Source organism: Numenius arquata, chromosome 12, assembly GCF_964106895.1.
Source record: "Numenius arquata chromosome 12, bNumArq3.hap1.1, whole genome shotgun sequence".
Taxonomy (NCBI): Eukaryota; Metazoa; Chordata; class Aves; order Charadriiformes; family Scolopacidae; genus Numenius; species Numenius arquata.
In genome coordinates this window covers 42,028,132-42,044,875 of record NC_133587.1, presented here as the reverse complement: position 1 = coordinate 42,044,875, position 16,744 = coordinate 42,028,132, and the positions used below count along the sequence as shown (strand labels likewise).

The 16,744-nt window shown below is 44.2% G+C and overlaps 1 protein-coding gene across 3 annotated transcripts in view; it reads left to right on the top strand.

Moving 5' to 3' along the window:
• CCDC13 (coiled-coil domain containing 13) overlaps positions 1-15,915 on the top strand; it is a 33,366-nt gene extending 17,451 nt beyond the window's left edge. The window contains exons 9-16 of one of the 3 annotated variants that reach the window (XM_074157073.1): positions 672-848; positions 2,472-2,678; positions 4,477-4,613; positions 6,830-6,913; positions 7,717-7,845; positions 10,309-10,463; positions 13,850-13,964; positions 14,769-15,915. In XM_074157073.1, coding sequence (XP_074013174.1) covers positions 672-848; positions 2,472-2,678; positions 4,477-4,613; positions 6,830-6,913; positions 7,717-7,845; positions 10,309-10,463; positions 13,850-13,964; positions 14,769-14,928 — 1,164 coding nt within the window. In that variant the 3' untranslated portion in view covers positions 14,929-15,915. The remainder of the gene's footprint in view (positions 1-671; positions 849-2,471; positions 2,679-4,476; positions 4,614-6,829; positions 6,914-7,716; positions 7,846-10,308; positions 10,464-13,849; positions 13,965-14,768) is intronic. The other 2 variants (XM_074157075.1, XM_074157074.1) reach the window with 2 other exon arrangements.
• Positions 15,916-16,744: the final 829 nt, after the last annotated feature.

Below are 16,744 nucleotides of genomic sequence, written 5' to 3'. Positions count from 1 at the left end.
GCTCAGATTGGATATTAGGAAAAATTTTTACACTGAAAGGGTTTTTAAGCATTGGAACAGGCTGCCCAAGGAAGTGGTTGAGTCACCATCCCTGGAGGTATGTAAAAGACATGTAGACATGGTGCTTAGAGATATGGTTTGATGATGGTTTTTGTCAGTGTTAAGTTGATGGTTGGACTCAATGATCTGAAAGGTCCCTTCCAATCTAAACAATTCTGTGATTCTATGCTCTCTGGCCAGTTTCATCGAGGTGAAGCCATAGCTCAGGGGGCAGAGTTTGCCAAGGACTGCTTCTAGTAGATTGTGTGGCATCACCACCCTGTATTTGGAAGAAAGGGAGTTTTCCCTGTGGAGAACGATGAGACAAACGAAATAGCAAGAGCATACAGAATTAGGTTTTAACCCAAAATGATCAAATGCTTCCTGGCACATACTGAATCAACCTGGTCCACTTGTGTTCCTGAGCAGACAGACCTTTTTTTGATGCTGGCAAGGAGGCAGTGAGTAGTAGCATTTTATAATTTCTACTTACGTAGGGATGATATGGTATGCCAGTGCCACTTTTTGGATTTCCACCTGACAACGTGTGATTTCTTTAGCTCACCAGAGCACCCGGGGCTTGGTGATAGGCGATAACTGTCGTTTCCTATAATGTGTTTGCATCGCTGCAGAAACTGGCTGGGGAACATGAAACTCTCCAGAAAAGTCATGAGGAAGTGAAAAAAAAACTTGACGCATCAAAAGCCAGGAACAAAGTACTGTGCGGCGAAGTGAAAACCCTGAAGGGACAGATCGTAACCTTGCTGGAGAAAGGAAAACACGACGATGAGCTCATAGATGCCTTACTGGTACAGTCTGACTATTACTGCTGGTCCCAGCCCCTGCAGATCAGCCCTCTTTCAATAAGCGATGAAACATGATGTCATTTAATGACACGATGACACAGACAACCTTAGGGTATACAGGGGCCTGATGAATCAGACTGTGACAGCCAGAGGTTTGCTAGTCAGATAAAACCCTTCATTTTTGATCAGATCATGCAAAGGCTGTGAGGCAGCCCCAGACACAGTTGCAGGCAAGTGGCTCTAAGTGGCAAGTGTTGCAAGAAATATTTTGCAGAAGGACTGAAATAGGACTGTCTAGTAGGTAGAGGAGGGGCTTCATTCCTGACCCATGTATTCTCTGTTCTGCTTTCAGCTCCATCGGTAGATTTTTTTTTTTCCTTAGAATGCCTGCAATCTTGTGCTTTAATTTGTTGTGTTACACAGCCCAAAACACACAAGCTGAACCATGAGTATTAAAACGTGTCGACGTTTACTTGCAGTAGCTGGAGCTGAGAGGAGTTGGCCCCTTCAAAACTAAGAGTATTAGTGGAGACTCAAGATGCAGTTACGCTGAAATAAATGGCTGCTGTCATGGTCTTGCAGGATCCTTTTGTCCTGCCATGGTTCTAAACAGTCTTTCCCAATTAAAATAATGAAAAAAAATTAGAAAATATGCTACTTCCTAGTGGGATTTTTCCTGATACAGCTCCTCACAAGTTTCAAGTCACATTTTCTTGCTTCTTTATGTAGGTTTTAGCCAAGAAATGCTTGTGACTAAGCTGGCATTCGCCTTTCAGCACGCCAGGCGGCTGCGGGGAGTATGGGCACTGACCAGCAGATTAGGGAGATTATAGAGGAGCCAAAGAACAGTTGTCACTCTTGCTAACTTTTAGCATTCTCACTCAAATTATTACAGAAGGATGTGAGTTTACTTGGGAAGGAATGGTTAACCTGTTTTATTTCTTACACCAAAGAAACACCTTTCTTGCAGTTTGTTGGTCTGACAGAACAAACTGGCCGGCAACTATTAAATTTGTCAGGGTGAGAAAAATTCCAAAAGCCACTGGTAAAACAGCCTGGCCTTGTAGCTGGTGTCTCATACCACCCTCATCTTTTAATGTCACTATCACACAATCTGAACGTGTTCTAATTTCCACAAAAGCAAATCGAAATCTTTACTTTTATCCAATTTATGAAAAAGTCACCTTTTTTGACAAAAGCCAGCCTTTTTTGCTCTCTTTTCTACTACATTCAGGAGCAAAGCTGCCAGCAAATGGAATCTCTCAGCTGCTCAGGTCTTTTCTACTTGCACCATCCAGTCACTGAAGTCTTGATATGACAGCAAGGGCCAGTGGGGACAGATTGTCCTTACCCAGCTGCATCTGTCTGGGTGTTGCAAGTAGATGTGCTGTGCTGTCTTTTCAAGGAGAACAAGACAAGGTGATCTCGTGCTTAAAACAGAAGGGACAAAATTCTTGGAGTAGCGCTAGTGACATCAGTGTGCCTACACCAGGGCTTGGCAGGACAGTGGCTTGCCCTGACATTCTTAAATGGGTGGTTGTCTTGGAGGGTGTAAAACACCCAGGGAGTCTTCATAATCATTGTGTACAAAAGTGAAGACCTCACTCGTTGTTTCTATTTTCTCAGAGCCAACAGAAGCAAATGCAGGAGATCTTAAAGCACCTGAGCCAGCAGGACAAGAAGAACAAAGAGACCCAGCAGATACTGGGGCAGCACTTGAACAGCGAGGCTCAGAAACAAAATTGCCTTATAGAGCAGCTCAGGCAGATGGTGGCTGAACGAGAAGCAAAGGTTAAGGAGCTGGAAGAGGAGATTGGGCAACTCTCACTTCAGGTAGGCAGCCAGAAGAAATGAACTGGAGGAGCATGCTTTGTAATCGTTTTAGATCTGTTCTTCCACTTCCTTCTCTCGTGTTGTTTGAGATGGTTGCTCTCTTGAGACACCAATACCTGCCCTACTGACGGTCTCTCCTGGTGGAAGGGTAAAGTAGGAATTCTTTCTTGTAACTCTTAAGTTTCCTTCCTGTTTGTATGTAACTTTTCTTCAAGCTGTTTAAGCAACAGAAAACATAGAGATATCAGTCACATCCACATGTGGCTTTGTGCCAAGACTGTGCCACAGGATTGACAGCAAGAGTTGTGCCTCAGTAGGGACTTCTCAGTATTCAGCATCCTTGGCTGCTGAAGGAAGCAAGTAAAGAAACACAGGTGAGGCCAACATCAGCAGGCTGCCGTGGCACCCAGCTACATCCACTTATAGGGGTGTTGGTGGATGAGAAGCTCAGCATGAGCTGGCAATGTGCACTGGCAGCCCAGAAAGCCAGCTGCATCCTGGGCTGCATCAAAAGAAGTGTGGCCAGCAGGGTGAGGGAGGGGATTCTGCCCCTCTACTCTGCTCTGGTGAGACCTCACCTGGAGCACTGCGACAAGGTCTGGAATCCTCAGCATGTTAGAAAGGGTCCAGTGGAGGGCAGTGAAGAGGGGCTAGAGCCCCTCTGCTGTGAGGACAGGCTGAGAGAGTTGGGGTTGTTCAGCCTGGAGAAGAGAAGGCTCCAGGGAGACCTTAGAGCCTCTCCTAGTCCCTGAAGGCCTACAGGAGACATGGGTAGGGACTCTTGATCAGGGGGTGGAGGGGTAGGACCAGGGGTAATGGTTTTAAACTGAAAGAGGGGAGATTTAGATTAGATATTAGGAAGAATTTTGTTACTCTGAGGGTGGTGAGACACTGGAACAGGTTGCTCAGAGAAGTTGTGGGTGCCCAATCCCTGGAAGCGTTCAAGTCCAGGCTGGATGGGGCTTTGAGCAACCTGATCTAGTGGTAGGTGTCTCTGCCCACGGCAAGGGGGTTGGAACTTGATGATCTTTAAGGTCCCTTCCAACTCTAACCATTCTATGAGTGATGAGACCCCTAATAAGTTATTCTCATCTCCCACCGTAAACCATTTTAAAAACTTCCTTTCCCACAGATCTCCAGGCTATTGATATGAGTCTGATGGTTCTCAGGCATATGGAAATTTCATTGTACAAATGAAAGAATTGGGAAGGTTGGTGCCTTATGGACTAGTATGTTAAAAATGTTTTCAACTTTTATGCTCTAATGTTGCAAACTGACAGATTCAAGGTGGTCCCATTGCCAGAGCAACAAGAATAAGAGTGGAGAGGCAGTCTACTAACCTGCCAAAGGCTCCTCTTGTGGTCTGGAATCTTACAGTGAGGTTTTGTTAGAGTAATTAGACATCCAATTCCCATTGCTATAAAACCCTCATAGGGTTACGGTGAGATTGTGAATCTGTCAGATCCCTCCGTGATGGGGGCTGGAGCACTGAACCCAACTTGGGTTAGGGACACAAACCAACCATGCAGGCACTGGTAGTGGTGGTGCTGTGCTGTGGGTTCTCTAGCAACGCTGTGTGCACCCTATGGTTTCATATCAAACTGCACTTTTTACTGACTTCTGCTTTGTTTCCATCCTGCACTGGATAGAAACTAAAGAAAAGTTTCTGAGGAGGTCCTGTAAATCAAAAATTCTGGCATGCTTGTAGCAGTAATCATAAGCTGCTGATTAGGCATCGATGCAGCTATTTTCCTTTGAACTGTGTAATTGGTTTTATAACCTGCTCCAACATTAACAGAAGAAATCTGCCTGTCAAGGGGACGGTTCGGGAGCTGCTGATACACCACCTTCTGAGCACTCAGAAGATCTGAGTTTTACTCTGCTTAAACCTCTGGCATCAGGCAGCAATCAGGTTGGAAGGATTGGATCTGCTCGGTAAGAAGACCCTAATGTCAATGTTTAAAATTGTTGTGAGTTATTCAGAAGCATGGTTTTCCCAGACAATTGTATCAAACCACGAGTGCTGTGTGCCAGCAGCTGTGGCAGCCTGTTTACAGTATATGGGAATCTCTAATCACATTATCTCTTGGACTTTTCATCCTGGAACAGAGAAAGATATACAGACTCGCAGACATTACTACATTTGGCGTGATGGTAGTGCAGCTAATTCTTTTTCTCCAGCTCAGATAATGTTTATGTGGTTAGCTTAAGTGCCTGTGATTCTTCTGTCTTATGAGAAACGGGGCTTCTAATGAGCAGACTTCTGAAAGCAGGGTGGCGATTTAATGCAAAATGCCATTTTAGGTAAGTGCTAAATCACTGGTACATTATTTAAATCAATAAATGCGCTTCGAGTAGGATTTACTTGCAGAAATGTTGAAAACACACCACATCATTTGTTCTTAACAAACACCCTTTTTAAAGCCTCGCTGAGGACCATGTAAATTACACTAATCTTAATACAGCAGTAAATCTGATTTTTGTTTAGACTGATGTAACTCTGGGTCACTCTGGCGGTGTAAAGAGACTGTAATACCAGAGCAAGTTGTATCCTTTCCTGTTAAAATGCTGCTTTTGTTGCTAAAAAGTTCACGGTCTAATTGACAATGAGGATTTGAGACCGGTCTTCTGAGGAAGGAGGAAATTTTTCATCGTTAAAGTTGGGACTGTTTTCTTCTATGTAATTTTAACTCACCACATTACTGTAGACACTGAATTTGGCTTTAAAATTGTCAGATGTGTCCCTGAGTCTTAAGTAGAGCGTTACTACAAAATTTAAGAAAAGCGTTTTTGAGTTAGAGTTAAAACATCTGAAATTTGAAAGTTTCCACATCTCCATTGTTATACCCTTCTGACTGACTTTGTTCTCCCACTTCTAACTCTGCGGAAGCTGTTGCTCTCTCGTGGAGCAAATCTATATTTCCTCCGCTTTTTAACTTCATATGTCTGCTGCTGGGAAGCAGGAAGGCGAGCGGGAAAATGAGATCGGGTAATGGCTTTGTAGAAGCCACTAAGTGCAATGCGTAAATTATTGCTTGTGTACGTGGCTAACATAGCTCTGTCATGAAAATAGCTGACATGTCAGGTGGGCAATGAATGAGTCTGAAAACTGCAAGAGCCGTTAATAACTTGGTCAGCAGGGCTCGCTCATTCCATTAACTTTAATATGCTGATGAAGTCTCTATTCCATTTTACTTCAGCGAATCATCTTTTCCTATCAGGAAAGATGAAATGAAAAACACTATAAATAGGAATTAAAGCCCCTTGGAGATCTCGAAGTTAAAATCTGCATTTTTAGACTGGGCCACTTCTGTCATTATCGAATTTAACTTGATTTTAGGATTAACCACTCCTAGCCTAGAAGGCAGCTCTGCCTGTTCCATAATATTAAGGCTTTATCCTCGGGCAGCTGCTGCCTAAAGACAAGGAAACAAGGGCTCCGTCTACAGGGATTTTCCTTTAGGCAGTTGAGCTCAAATTCGGAAAACAAACACACACTGGAATTTGATGTCCCAAGCACACGTATCGTTATGCAAAAAACTCGTCCAGACTGGAAGCAATACTCTAGTGTTATCGGTTGACTCCTTCTCTTACAACAGTAAGCCTGACATATCTTCCTGAGGGTCTCCACAAAGTAAACGGGTTCAGAAAACTTTATAAAATATATTTTTGAAAGGTCCTGTTGCAGAACAGGGGATCCGTTGGTTATGAAAGCATTCCACATGCAAGCACCATCAAATGAGCACAGTAACCTGGGCTCGTCTCTCACCCTGGGTGCTCAGTGCAAGGGTCCAAGGCGGTGCCTGCGAGGAAACAGAGCTCACGAGTTGCTGCGTGGCTTCTCCGTGACGTGGAGCTTCACAACGCTGGTCTGGAGCGCCCAGCAAAATATCCCCAGAAGCACAAAGATCAAACACTAAGCTATAGTTTTTACGCGTTGGAGACACAAGGTGTTTTTGCGGCGTGGTTTGGAGTCGGGGAGGAAGCTGAGCTATTGTGCGTGCGGAGCCTACGTGATCCCCACTGAGGAGGTTCTGAGAGGCTTTTTCCCTACAAGGCAGCAATAAACACAGACACTGGAAAATGACCCAAGTTTTTGGAGGGCTGCCCTCTGTAGAGCTCAGTGCCTGACAAAGCTTTCTTCCTCTCAGCACAGTGTCCAAGATGGGCCATACCCTGGTAGAGTCGGCAGCTACTAAGCCTTCTCTTCTCAGTAATAAAATCCCGCCTGGAAGGTACGTATGTAAACTTCATCCTAAACAAGGGAGGTTTCCTGCCACGCTCCGCAAGCTGCTGGCAAGCCTTGTCCTCATCTGCCTTGTTTCTGTAACAAACAGCTCCTTTCGCCATCCTTTCTACCCGATACTGCCAAAGAGCTCTGACACAGGCTTGAGCATCTTCTTGCTATCTTAATTTTTTAATTGATTGCTAGTTTTACACCCCATAAATCTCTTTTCACCCCCAATCACCAAGATTTCTGCTTTTTGCTCTAAAAGAGATATTCCCGAATATTCCTGTCCAAAGAGGTCAGAGAAGTAATGAAGTACATAATAATGGGATACATGGGAAAACTGCCCCTTCCTTTCAACACGTATTAGGCACAAGAAAAGCCTTTGTACTAATGCTGCCTGAAGGCTTTCAGTGGGAGAAAATCAATAGCGTGGCATTTAATAGCTTAGCCCAGCACTTTGGAGAATCCACATATAGGCTTCTTTTATTTTGGCGATGGGAGGAGAGTCAGTGATAGTGCATTGAGCAGGGGTGGAAGTTTGTTTTCAGGGGTGATGGGAAGGGAGAGCATCCTTGTGAGGGAAAAGACCTTTCCGATGAAACTCACGGTGGCTTTATTTCCAAGTATTTCTATTCCATTTATTGCAGTATAGAGGTTGATGCTGGGGGGAGGTAGTGAGCCCGGCTCTGCATTCTGGCTTCTCCTTCAGACAAGTGTATTTTGATATGTTTTTCAAATCCCGTCTTTGTTTCATTTCTTTCATTTGTGAAACGGGAAACAGACTCTCTGTGCTTCTGCTGCTTTTAGGTTTGCTGGCACTGACAGCCCGGATTTGAAAGCGCTGCAGACACAGATCACAGAGCACAGGGCTCTCTGCCAGGCTGCTGAAGTGGAAAGAGACAGGCTCCTGGAACTGGTCACTGTGCTGCAGAAAAGGTAGCGGCTGATTCTGCCAGTATCCTTTGTGGGATGCTGTGATTAAGGAGCCCTTGAGACGTGGGAGAGTCTATAGCGTGTAGTACAGCAGGCCATACGCTGCCAGTGTGATCCTTTCCTTAAATAGGGGCTTTTAAATTGTTTCTGCTCAATTTCCCTGCCTGGTTGATGATTCATTTTTTTTTTTATTATTCTTTTAGAACAAAGAGCAGAAACAATGGAGTCATCTTCAAGCTTGCTGCACCTAAATACAACTAGAACTTGTGTATTTATATATGTGTGGTGTTATTTAGGCAGCAATATTACTCATCAGTAGTGAATACTGTAATTATAGTTATAATCTGACTTCTGGTCCAAAAGCTTTTCACATTCTTTTGAGTTTCCTCTTTTTAAATGATTTTCTTCTGGTTTAACTGAAGCATAGCGGTGATATTTTTTTTTTCTATTATTCAGTTCAGTTTAATATGACGTTAAAAGCCAGCTATGTTTTAGGAGGGCAGGGGAGACAAAGTCTTTTAGCTAATCCTTCTTTTCTCAGTTAAAGAATGTATATTATTTGATTCCCATATCTGTATTCCAGCTTGTGGGAAGATACACTTTTGTCTGTGTGCTTTTGAATACAATAGGCACTATTTACTTGCTTCCTTTATTTTATGCTAGTTATCATTTCTCACTTGTCTAACTTTTGTCCCGTACAATTAATCGCAGTCAGAAAAATACAGTTGTTTGTAACTGTGGTTAAAGATGTCATCCCCTATGCTTTTAAGGGCTAAATCCTGGAAATACACACACTGGGAGAATTTTATTCTTGTTGGTAAGCCCAGGGACTTTAATAGAGCTATGCAATTAGACAGGGATGGAGGTGTGAGTGATAGCTGAAATGGGGCCATCACGAATATGGGATAATGAAGAACACGGAGTTAATGAAATGCACAGTTGCTTGTAAAATGTACCATAGACTGATGATTCAGCAGCTCCACGGTTATCACACATTTATCAAGAGCTCCTGCAGGTAAAGTAAATTTTGTGAGATTGTGTGCAATAACTCTCGGAAGACCTCCGGATAATATAGCATCCAGTCATATTTCAACATGAATATATGTAAAAAAATCAGACGTTCCTCCTTTTCCCTTCCCTTCTGTTGGAGTGTGGGTCAGCAAAGCTCAGGTAACATATATAATGCTTAATTCCAGAGAGGAGCACTGGGAATGGTTACATGAATGGGATTTTTCTACAGCAGCTGCCAGAATTTAGGACTGTGTTTCACCATCACTTACTGCGGAGCAGAACATACTGTCAGGAAATACTCCCTTGTAAACGGTTTGTAGGATTGGGCCCTGCTAGGGAAGGGAAGAGCTAGAGGAACATTTTAGTTTAAGTTATTCGTATTGGCAGAAGATTTTCTAAAAAAAACACTAGTCATTGTCATTTTTCCTCCGCTGTTTGTCTGACGTGGATGCCAGGGGAACACCTGGTCACGTGAAAGTTTAGTGAATTCAGAACCACTCAGAAAAATAGAATTTCTCATAGCGTGTCACCAGCCTGGGAATTCACTGCCGCAGGAGGTCAGAGTCTTGCCTGTAGCTAGATTTTTAAGACAGTGATATAATTTTATTAGAGTTGTAATATTTTTTTAGTTATGCCAGCTAGGAGGGAAATTAGACTAATCAAGCCTCTTGATTCAGGGAGTAATCAGCAATCACCGTGGGGTCAAGAAGGAAATTCTTTTATTCCGCGCTATACAATACAGTGAGTCAATTCAGGTTTCTCTCGCGCTTTAAACTCCTTTAAATCATTTGGTATCAGGCCCTGCCCCCCACGAGATGCCCCACTGACTGCATCTGTGGGCGCACATCGTATTTTTGTAGTTAATTTTCTAAGGTGGTGTGTGGGGTGAATAGAGAGGCACTTTGCTCTTCCGTTCTGTTCTGCAGAGCGACCCATCGGTTTCTTTTCCACTCGCTTCCTTCCACGGTAGTGTCTAATGGTCAAGTTTATTAAAAGCAACATCGAGTTTCTTTTCTTCCCTTGCAGAACACTGATGCAAAGCAGCGAAATGCTAGACAGTGTTTTTATAAGCTGTTTTCCGTCCAAATTTTCCCAGTTGTGTTTAAAAAAATATTTATTATCCCTCTTCAGAAATCTGCAGTTTGCCTGCTCGTCTGAGTGGTAAATTCACACAAGCAGCCGGTGTTAAGGGATCTAGGCAACCTCCGTTAATGAACCCATTATTTCCAACTGTACTCATTAATTAATTCTGTTTTGCAAATTTGGAGGATGTCATCTGGAACGATTGCACTGGGATTTTTGCCTATGGATGCATGGAAAATTCTCCCTTTTCCCTCCTGTTGAGAGCAGGATTTCCCACAACGTGAAGCAGGATTCAGTATCGAGACTGACTGATCCTTCATAGTCGTGACATAAAGAAGCTGAACTACCTTTTTTTTTTTTGCTTATCGTCAGGGTGGAGGAAAGCAGCGATAAAGTCTTGGAAGTTGAGAAGAGGCTTCAGGAAGAGCGCCGGCGATGTGTCGTTTTGGAACAGCAGCTGGAAAAGCTGCAAATGGATCCAGGGAGGAACACAAGCTCAATGAAACCTCCCCTGAGGAGCAAAACAGGTGAGGTGGAGCACCTATCTACAGCTGTGTCCCCCCTCCCACCTCTCTGGTTAACAGACAGCAACAACATTTGGACTCTTATCTAGCAAACCTACACAAGTTCTTGACCCTACACACGGCCAAGTTTGGACCTACTTGGACCAGTGGACCGATACAGAAGGTGAAATCCTGGGCCCCCGCTTAATTCAAAAGGATTTTGCCACAGATTTAAGTGGAGTTAACCAGGAGTTTTGCAATTTGTTGTTTTCATGGGGTGAGAGTCTACAGAAAAAAAAACCTTGACGCTGCTCTGTGTTGCCACCATGCCCACCGCTGTGTCCCTTTTGCACTTCTGCCTGAGAGATTCATCTGAAGGTTAAGAGCAGAATTAAAGGACGCATCCCAATTTAAGGCCTGTCAGTGTCTATGAAAAACTATTGCTGGTGATGAAGTAATTAGATCTGTTGTAATTTATTATCCCATGAACATGATAATCTCCTGCTATAAATATGAAAGCCTCGCTAGCATAGTTAAAGGAGAAGAATTCATGGCGGATGTTAAATTTTTATTTCCCTGATCAGATCCTTTTATTGCTTAAGGACTCTGATTCTGTAAAATGTCTAAACCAATAAAATGGCACATATTCTTAAGGAAACTTTTCCAGTGGTTTCCCTTTTAATCTGTATTTTCATAAAGTAAAAAGACTTTAAATGCCAGGATATGAACGGTAGGAATAGGAATTTCAATTTGACAAATACTAGGATGCCGTCGGGCTGAGTTACGGGGATTAAAGAGGTCACAGGCCTCATCAAAGACCTTGTACAAACTCTTGGCCTGAAACACATGATCTTGGGCCGTAGAGGGACTGCCCCGCAGCTCAGCAGATCCATGATGTGGCTTTCCATAATGCTTCCATCCAGCGTTACGGTGTAATAAAGCTACCTCCTCACGTCACAGCTGACCTGTACTGAGCGCTATCACCTCTATAAGCAGCCACCTCCCTTTCCACCTCCATTGGTGTCTTGTTTCTCCTTAGACATGGGTCAGACTGAGGTAAGAAATGCTACTGGAACTGCATTGCATTTCGTTGTATCTCCCATCATAGTCCTCTTGGTCTTATCCGTGTTTCACAACAAGTTCTCTCTGGAGCAGGACTGTGATGCAAAAAATCACGTTGTTGTTCACTGTGATCTTGAATCATACAGGAGACCTAGAGTGTCCAGTGTAACATCTATACGGTGTTCAGGACCTCCAGGGAAGCACTGCCATTCACCCATCCAGCATATAGGGAGTATTAGGTGTATGGGAACAGGATTCAGAGGAACCTGAATGGGGACTGAATGATTGCTTGAAACCTACTCCCCTCTCTCCTTAGAGCAGAACTGTTGTGTCCTTAGAAAGGGCTCCAGCCAACACTGACTCATTCTCATGTGTTTTTCTCCGAGCACTGATTTTTAGAGCTGTCTCACCTGCATTAACTGAGCAGAAAAAGTAGTGAAGCAAAACTTAGATCCTGATAGAAACCTAGTGCTTAGAAACAAAGTGCTGCAGCCTTTGGATATAAGATATAGGACATTCATCTTGATAAGAGAGCAGTGCTGGGCCTCACAAAAGTGCTATCATGGAATGCCTTTTGTGATTCCCAGGAGGGTTTGGGGGTCAGGGGCTTTGCAGTCCTCATATGGTTCTGCAGATGCCCAGAGGAAGAAATCCAGGTGTGTGTAGGGACAGGTAGTAGCCAGGTGAGAGTTGTGGGAATACTGTACCGCTGAAAGCGATACACTTTCAGTGACTCTATGCCTTAAATAGTATGGGAACATTTTGGTGGTGTCTTCTAGAGGGGAATTTAACTGAATTTTTGAGTGCTCAGACATTTATACAAGCTGGTAGTGTAAAGTGTTGATGTTCTTTTGATGTTCTGTTATCATACTTGGGCTCCACTTAGGTTTCCCTTGCAACCTCAAAGAGATACAGCGATAAACTCTCCAGGTCCTGAGGCGTTTTGGTCGAGTTGTGCTGTATAACGGTGCGGTAACTCACCTCGGGGAGACTGGCAGAAGTCTCATAGAGGAAACAGGCTGTTCTTACCAGCGTGACAGGTTCCGTCTTACTAAATATTTAGTTCATTAGCCTTGTTTGCTTAAGGCCTAAAAGCAAGAAATAGAAAAGGCTTGGCAGTAAGACTAAGAAGAAGAAATCCCGTCTAACTCCATAAGATGAGTGGGTAACAATGTGTTTCACCACCCTTCTTTGAGGAGAGCTCAGCCCCTTGCGATGTGCCAAAACTCTCTGGAGTTTGTGCAAGAAACGAGTCTACAAGTCTGTAATGTACCTCTTCAGCAGAGCATGTAGGTTATCTAAACGCTTTCATTCCAGAGAGTTGAGGAAAGAAGAAGAAATAAAAAGCTTGAATATAAAATAGAGACTGGAGAACCCGCTAATTAACATAATATTTTCTTTTCTTTCTGAAAGTGCAAAATTGGAGAGAGCTGATCTAATTGCTAATCTAATGTTTCTAGTCTCTGCAATTCAAGGGAAGTAGATAATGATGCTAAGTAGCTAGAAACAACCCAGTTATGTTTTAAAATTATTCATGCTTTTAGGTTTTTTTTCTGTCTGTCCAAATTTCTAATTAGCGAAGGATAATCCCAGAGGAGAACAGGTTTTCCTCAGTCCTGTAAAACACAACCTCAAGATCAAAAGGATCAAATCTTTAAGGACACTTCCCGTATAACGCAAAAGCTCTCCATCCTCGGGTGTAAGAAATCAGGAAAGGAAGGCAAGAGACCGGTATGGCTGAGTCGAGAGCTGCTGGTCAAACTAAAGGGCAAGATGGAAATGCAGAGGGAGTGGGAGCAGGGACGGGTATCCCGGGAAGAGTACAGGAATGCTGCCCTGTTGTGTAGGGATGAGGTCAGGAAAGCCAAGGCACAGCCAGAGCTGAACTTGGGAATGGATGCAAAGAAGAATAATAAGGGCTTCTATAGGTGTATCAGCCAGAAAAGGGAGGTTAAAGAAAGCATACCCGCCCTGATGAGCAAGACTGAAAAATTAGTAACAACAGACAAGGAGAAGGCTGAGGTACCCAACAACTTTTTGCCCTCTGTCTTCACTGGCAACCTCTCTCCCCGCACCTCTCGAGTGGTGAATTTTTTATCTTCTCTGAATAAGCAGGCACACATATCACTGCATTTAGCCCAGAAATGCAAACTCATCATGCTTTAATTTTGCTGGAAGGAGATTAAAATAAAAGCCTGTCCTATATATTTCCAGTATCTTCCTGGATATACACAGAACTGAACAGATTCCTTAGTATTTATTCAGTTTCCTGAGATTTACTCGGTGTGCTACCAAGTGAAAACTATTGCTTGTTTTACTAAAACTCCATTTTGTGATTAAATCTACAGGGCAGTCTGTGGGTCACTCAAGACCCACCTTGAATGTGAGCGGTAGGAAGGAGCTCTCTGCAGCCCAGCTTTCCAGGTTGCCTCTGGAATCGCAGATAGAGGAGCTGAGCACAAGGTACGGTTTCCCTTCCTCCGTGCTGTGTATACTCAAAATAGCTCACATTCATTGCCGTCCTCTTAGAAGTGATATTACCTGCACCCACTCCTCAGGAGATAAAACCTAAGAAACTCTGTAGAAATCACAGATCCTCAGCTTTGAGCTTGTCTATGTCATTCTTACACAAATTTCCTAAGAATTATACAGACACCCAGAAATGTTAAGCTAGTGCAAATGTTAAGCTAATTCTAATCTTAAGCAACACAAAACACGTGCAAGGAAGACACCTTTTATTTTCTTTGTCTTTCCTTATGCGTTGACTGCAAGCTTATTAGTGAAAATTTCACTGAATTTCACTGAATTTTTAGAGTTGGAAGGGACCGTAAAGATCATCTAGTCCAACTCCCCTGCCGAAGCAGGATTGCCCAGAGCATGTCAGAGCATGTTACTCGGGACTGCATCCAGGCGGGTCTTGAAAATCTCCAAAGAAGGGGACTCCACACCCTCCCTGGGCAGCCTGTTCCAGGGCTCTGTCATCCTCACCGTAAAGAAGTTTCTTCTCATATTTAAAGTATATGAACTACTAAAATAGAACTATAATCTTTAACAAAACAGATCTGAAAAGTATCTTGGTCATCTAATACTCTTTTTGACCTCTCAGAGAGAAAGAACAAGTGTTAAGTCTGCTCTTTCTCACGCCTGTCATAAAACAACCAGCGAGCATGTGTTTCAGTGGTTCCTTCCCCAGAGCCGAAGCACTGTTTTAATTTGCTTTGAGGCTCCGCGGCTCACATGAAAAGTTTTCCTTTTGTTTCCTCGTAGGCTCGTGATCCAGCTGGATGAGAACGAAGCTCTGAAGGCCGCTTTGGAGACGACTGTGAGAAAGAAAGAGGAAGACTTTAAACTGTATCAAGACACAATGGACCAAGTGAAGGATATCTTTTTACAGGCCATTCGGCAGCAGAAACAAGAGAAGAGTTAAGAAAGATATTGAGAGTCCTTTGGACAGCAAAGCAGGGAGAGAGCCCAGGCATCGTGCCCGTGAATTGAAATGTGGTTTTGCAGCCTTGGATCATGTCGTTTCTTTAGCGTTTGCAGAAGAAGATGAGAAATGGAGATGAAATACAAAAAGAGTGAAGGTTTTGCACGTCAGCAAATTCTGTTTGTAAGAGTTGGCAAGCAGCTGCCTCTCAGGCTGCACGTGCCGTAAGTTGGTGCAGTTGAGGAAGCTGCAATGCTGCAGTGTGATTTTGGGCAAAACCTCTCTAATTCCAGCAGAATTTTCCTCGAGAGGGCTTGATACTCAATATGCTGCTGCCTTTATCAGCTCATGAAGGAATTCGCTATACCAAAGTTATGCCAGCCCCCTTCCAAAGTCATGCCAGGAGTGAATCGAGTTCTGTTTTTATCAGCACACTGATACCTCTCTGCCTCAGACTGTCTGTAGTTCTTAAGTGCTGAGGGAGAGGATTTGGGGGGGAAAGAGGGACTTTGGGGGGGGGGGGGGGGGCAACTCACCATTCCAACCTGTTTCTTTGCTTGAACATACTGGCAGCAGAGTTTTCAGTGGAGTTGCCACTGAAAAGGGTGGACTGTACAGACCCCTGCAATCCGCCAGACCTGCCTTAAATTCAGCTCATTCCGCAGGAAACTTGCCATCCAGGTTGTGAAATTCCCTATTTCTGGGTCTCCGCGTTCATCCATTAGGCAGGGCTTGTTAAATGCTGATAAAACGCAGGCAGGGCCTCCCTGCAGTGGCGGTGGGACTTTTGGAGATGCTGAAAACCCTTGCAATCTCTGTCCATTTCTCTTGCAGCGTGGTGAGAACACCAAGCGCAAGCTAATAAGGCATTAAGATGCAAGCTGCCAGCAGCGAGCTGGCCTTGGGGATTACAAGCAAATGGAGAGCTCGTCATTTTTGTATAGAGCTGCTTTGTTTCTCGATTGAAAGTCTTGAAAGCTCTTCTCTCTCTGCCTTGCTTTGTCAGCCTCTTTTTGTGAGCGTGGAGTTTGTCAGGCTTTAATCCCGGCCACCACCAGCGCGAAGTGGATTTGTGGATGGGCGAATCGCTGTTCCCCCCTAGCATGGGGATCGTGTCCCAACTCCGCTTGTGCGGAGTGAAAAAGCAATCGGAGCGGGGAGTTATTCCAGATGTGGTGAGGGTGGTGTCATCCCTGTCTGTTTTCCTGCTTGTGTTGGGAGATATCTCTCTTCAGACAGTTCGTGGAGTTCCTGATGGAGGAGATCGGAGCTGAGGATAAGCTCGGCACCTGAGAGTTAACCCTCCTTCCTCCGCTCCCCTAGTGCTGGCCTGTAGCTCAGCAAAGCTGTCGGGTCTCACAAAAAGCAGGACCAAAACTGCTATATTCCATCCTCAAGGTGCCAGTAGCATCAGAGGAAAAGGTATCTTGCAACCCACAATCCTCTCCTCCCTACAGCTCCTAAATCCTGGATGGAGAGAGGGACACGGTCTCATCCCGGTGAGCTGCGGTTTGTTTCTGTTCAGCTCCATCCTGATGATTTTGTAGCATGGGATAGAGTGAGGAGGCTGAAGAGAAGCCCTATTCCAGCTGAAAAGAGAAGAAATCAGCCCAACTGACAGGTATTTTAAGGACCTGCAGTGGTGAGTGGATCCCTTTGAAGAGCTGCCTGAGCTGGGCCAGGGGTGTGGAGATTTTGCCGCGCGGTGGCTGCTAAATTCAGGTCGTAGTTTGCGGCTGGAGATTCTGATTTCGCTTACACAGAAGTGTGAATCAATAATATTTTCACATAAGTAGAGGAGAGGCAATCTCTCTCC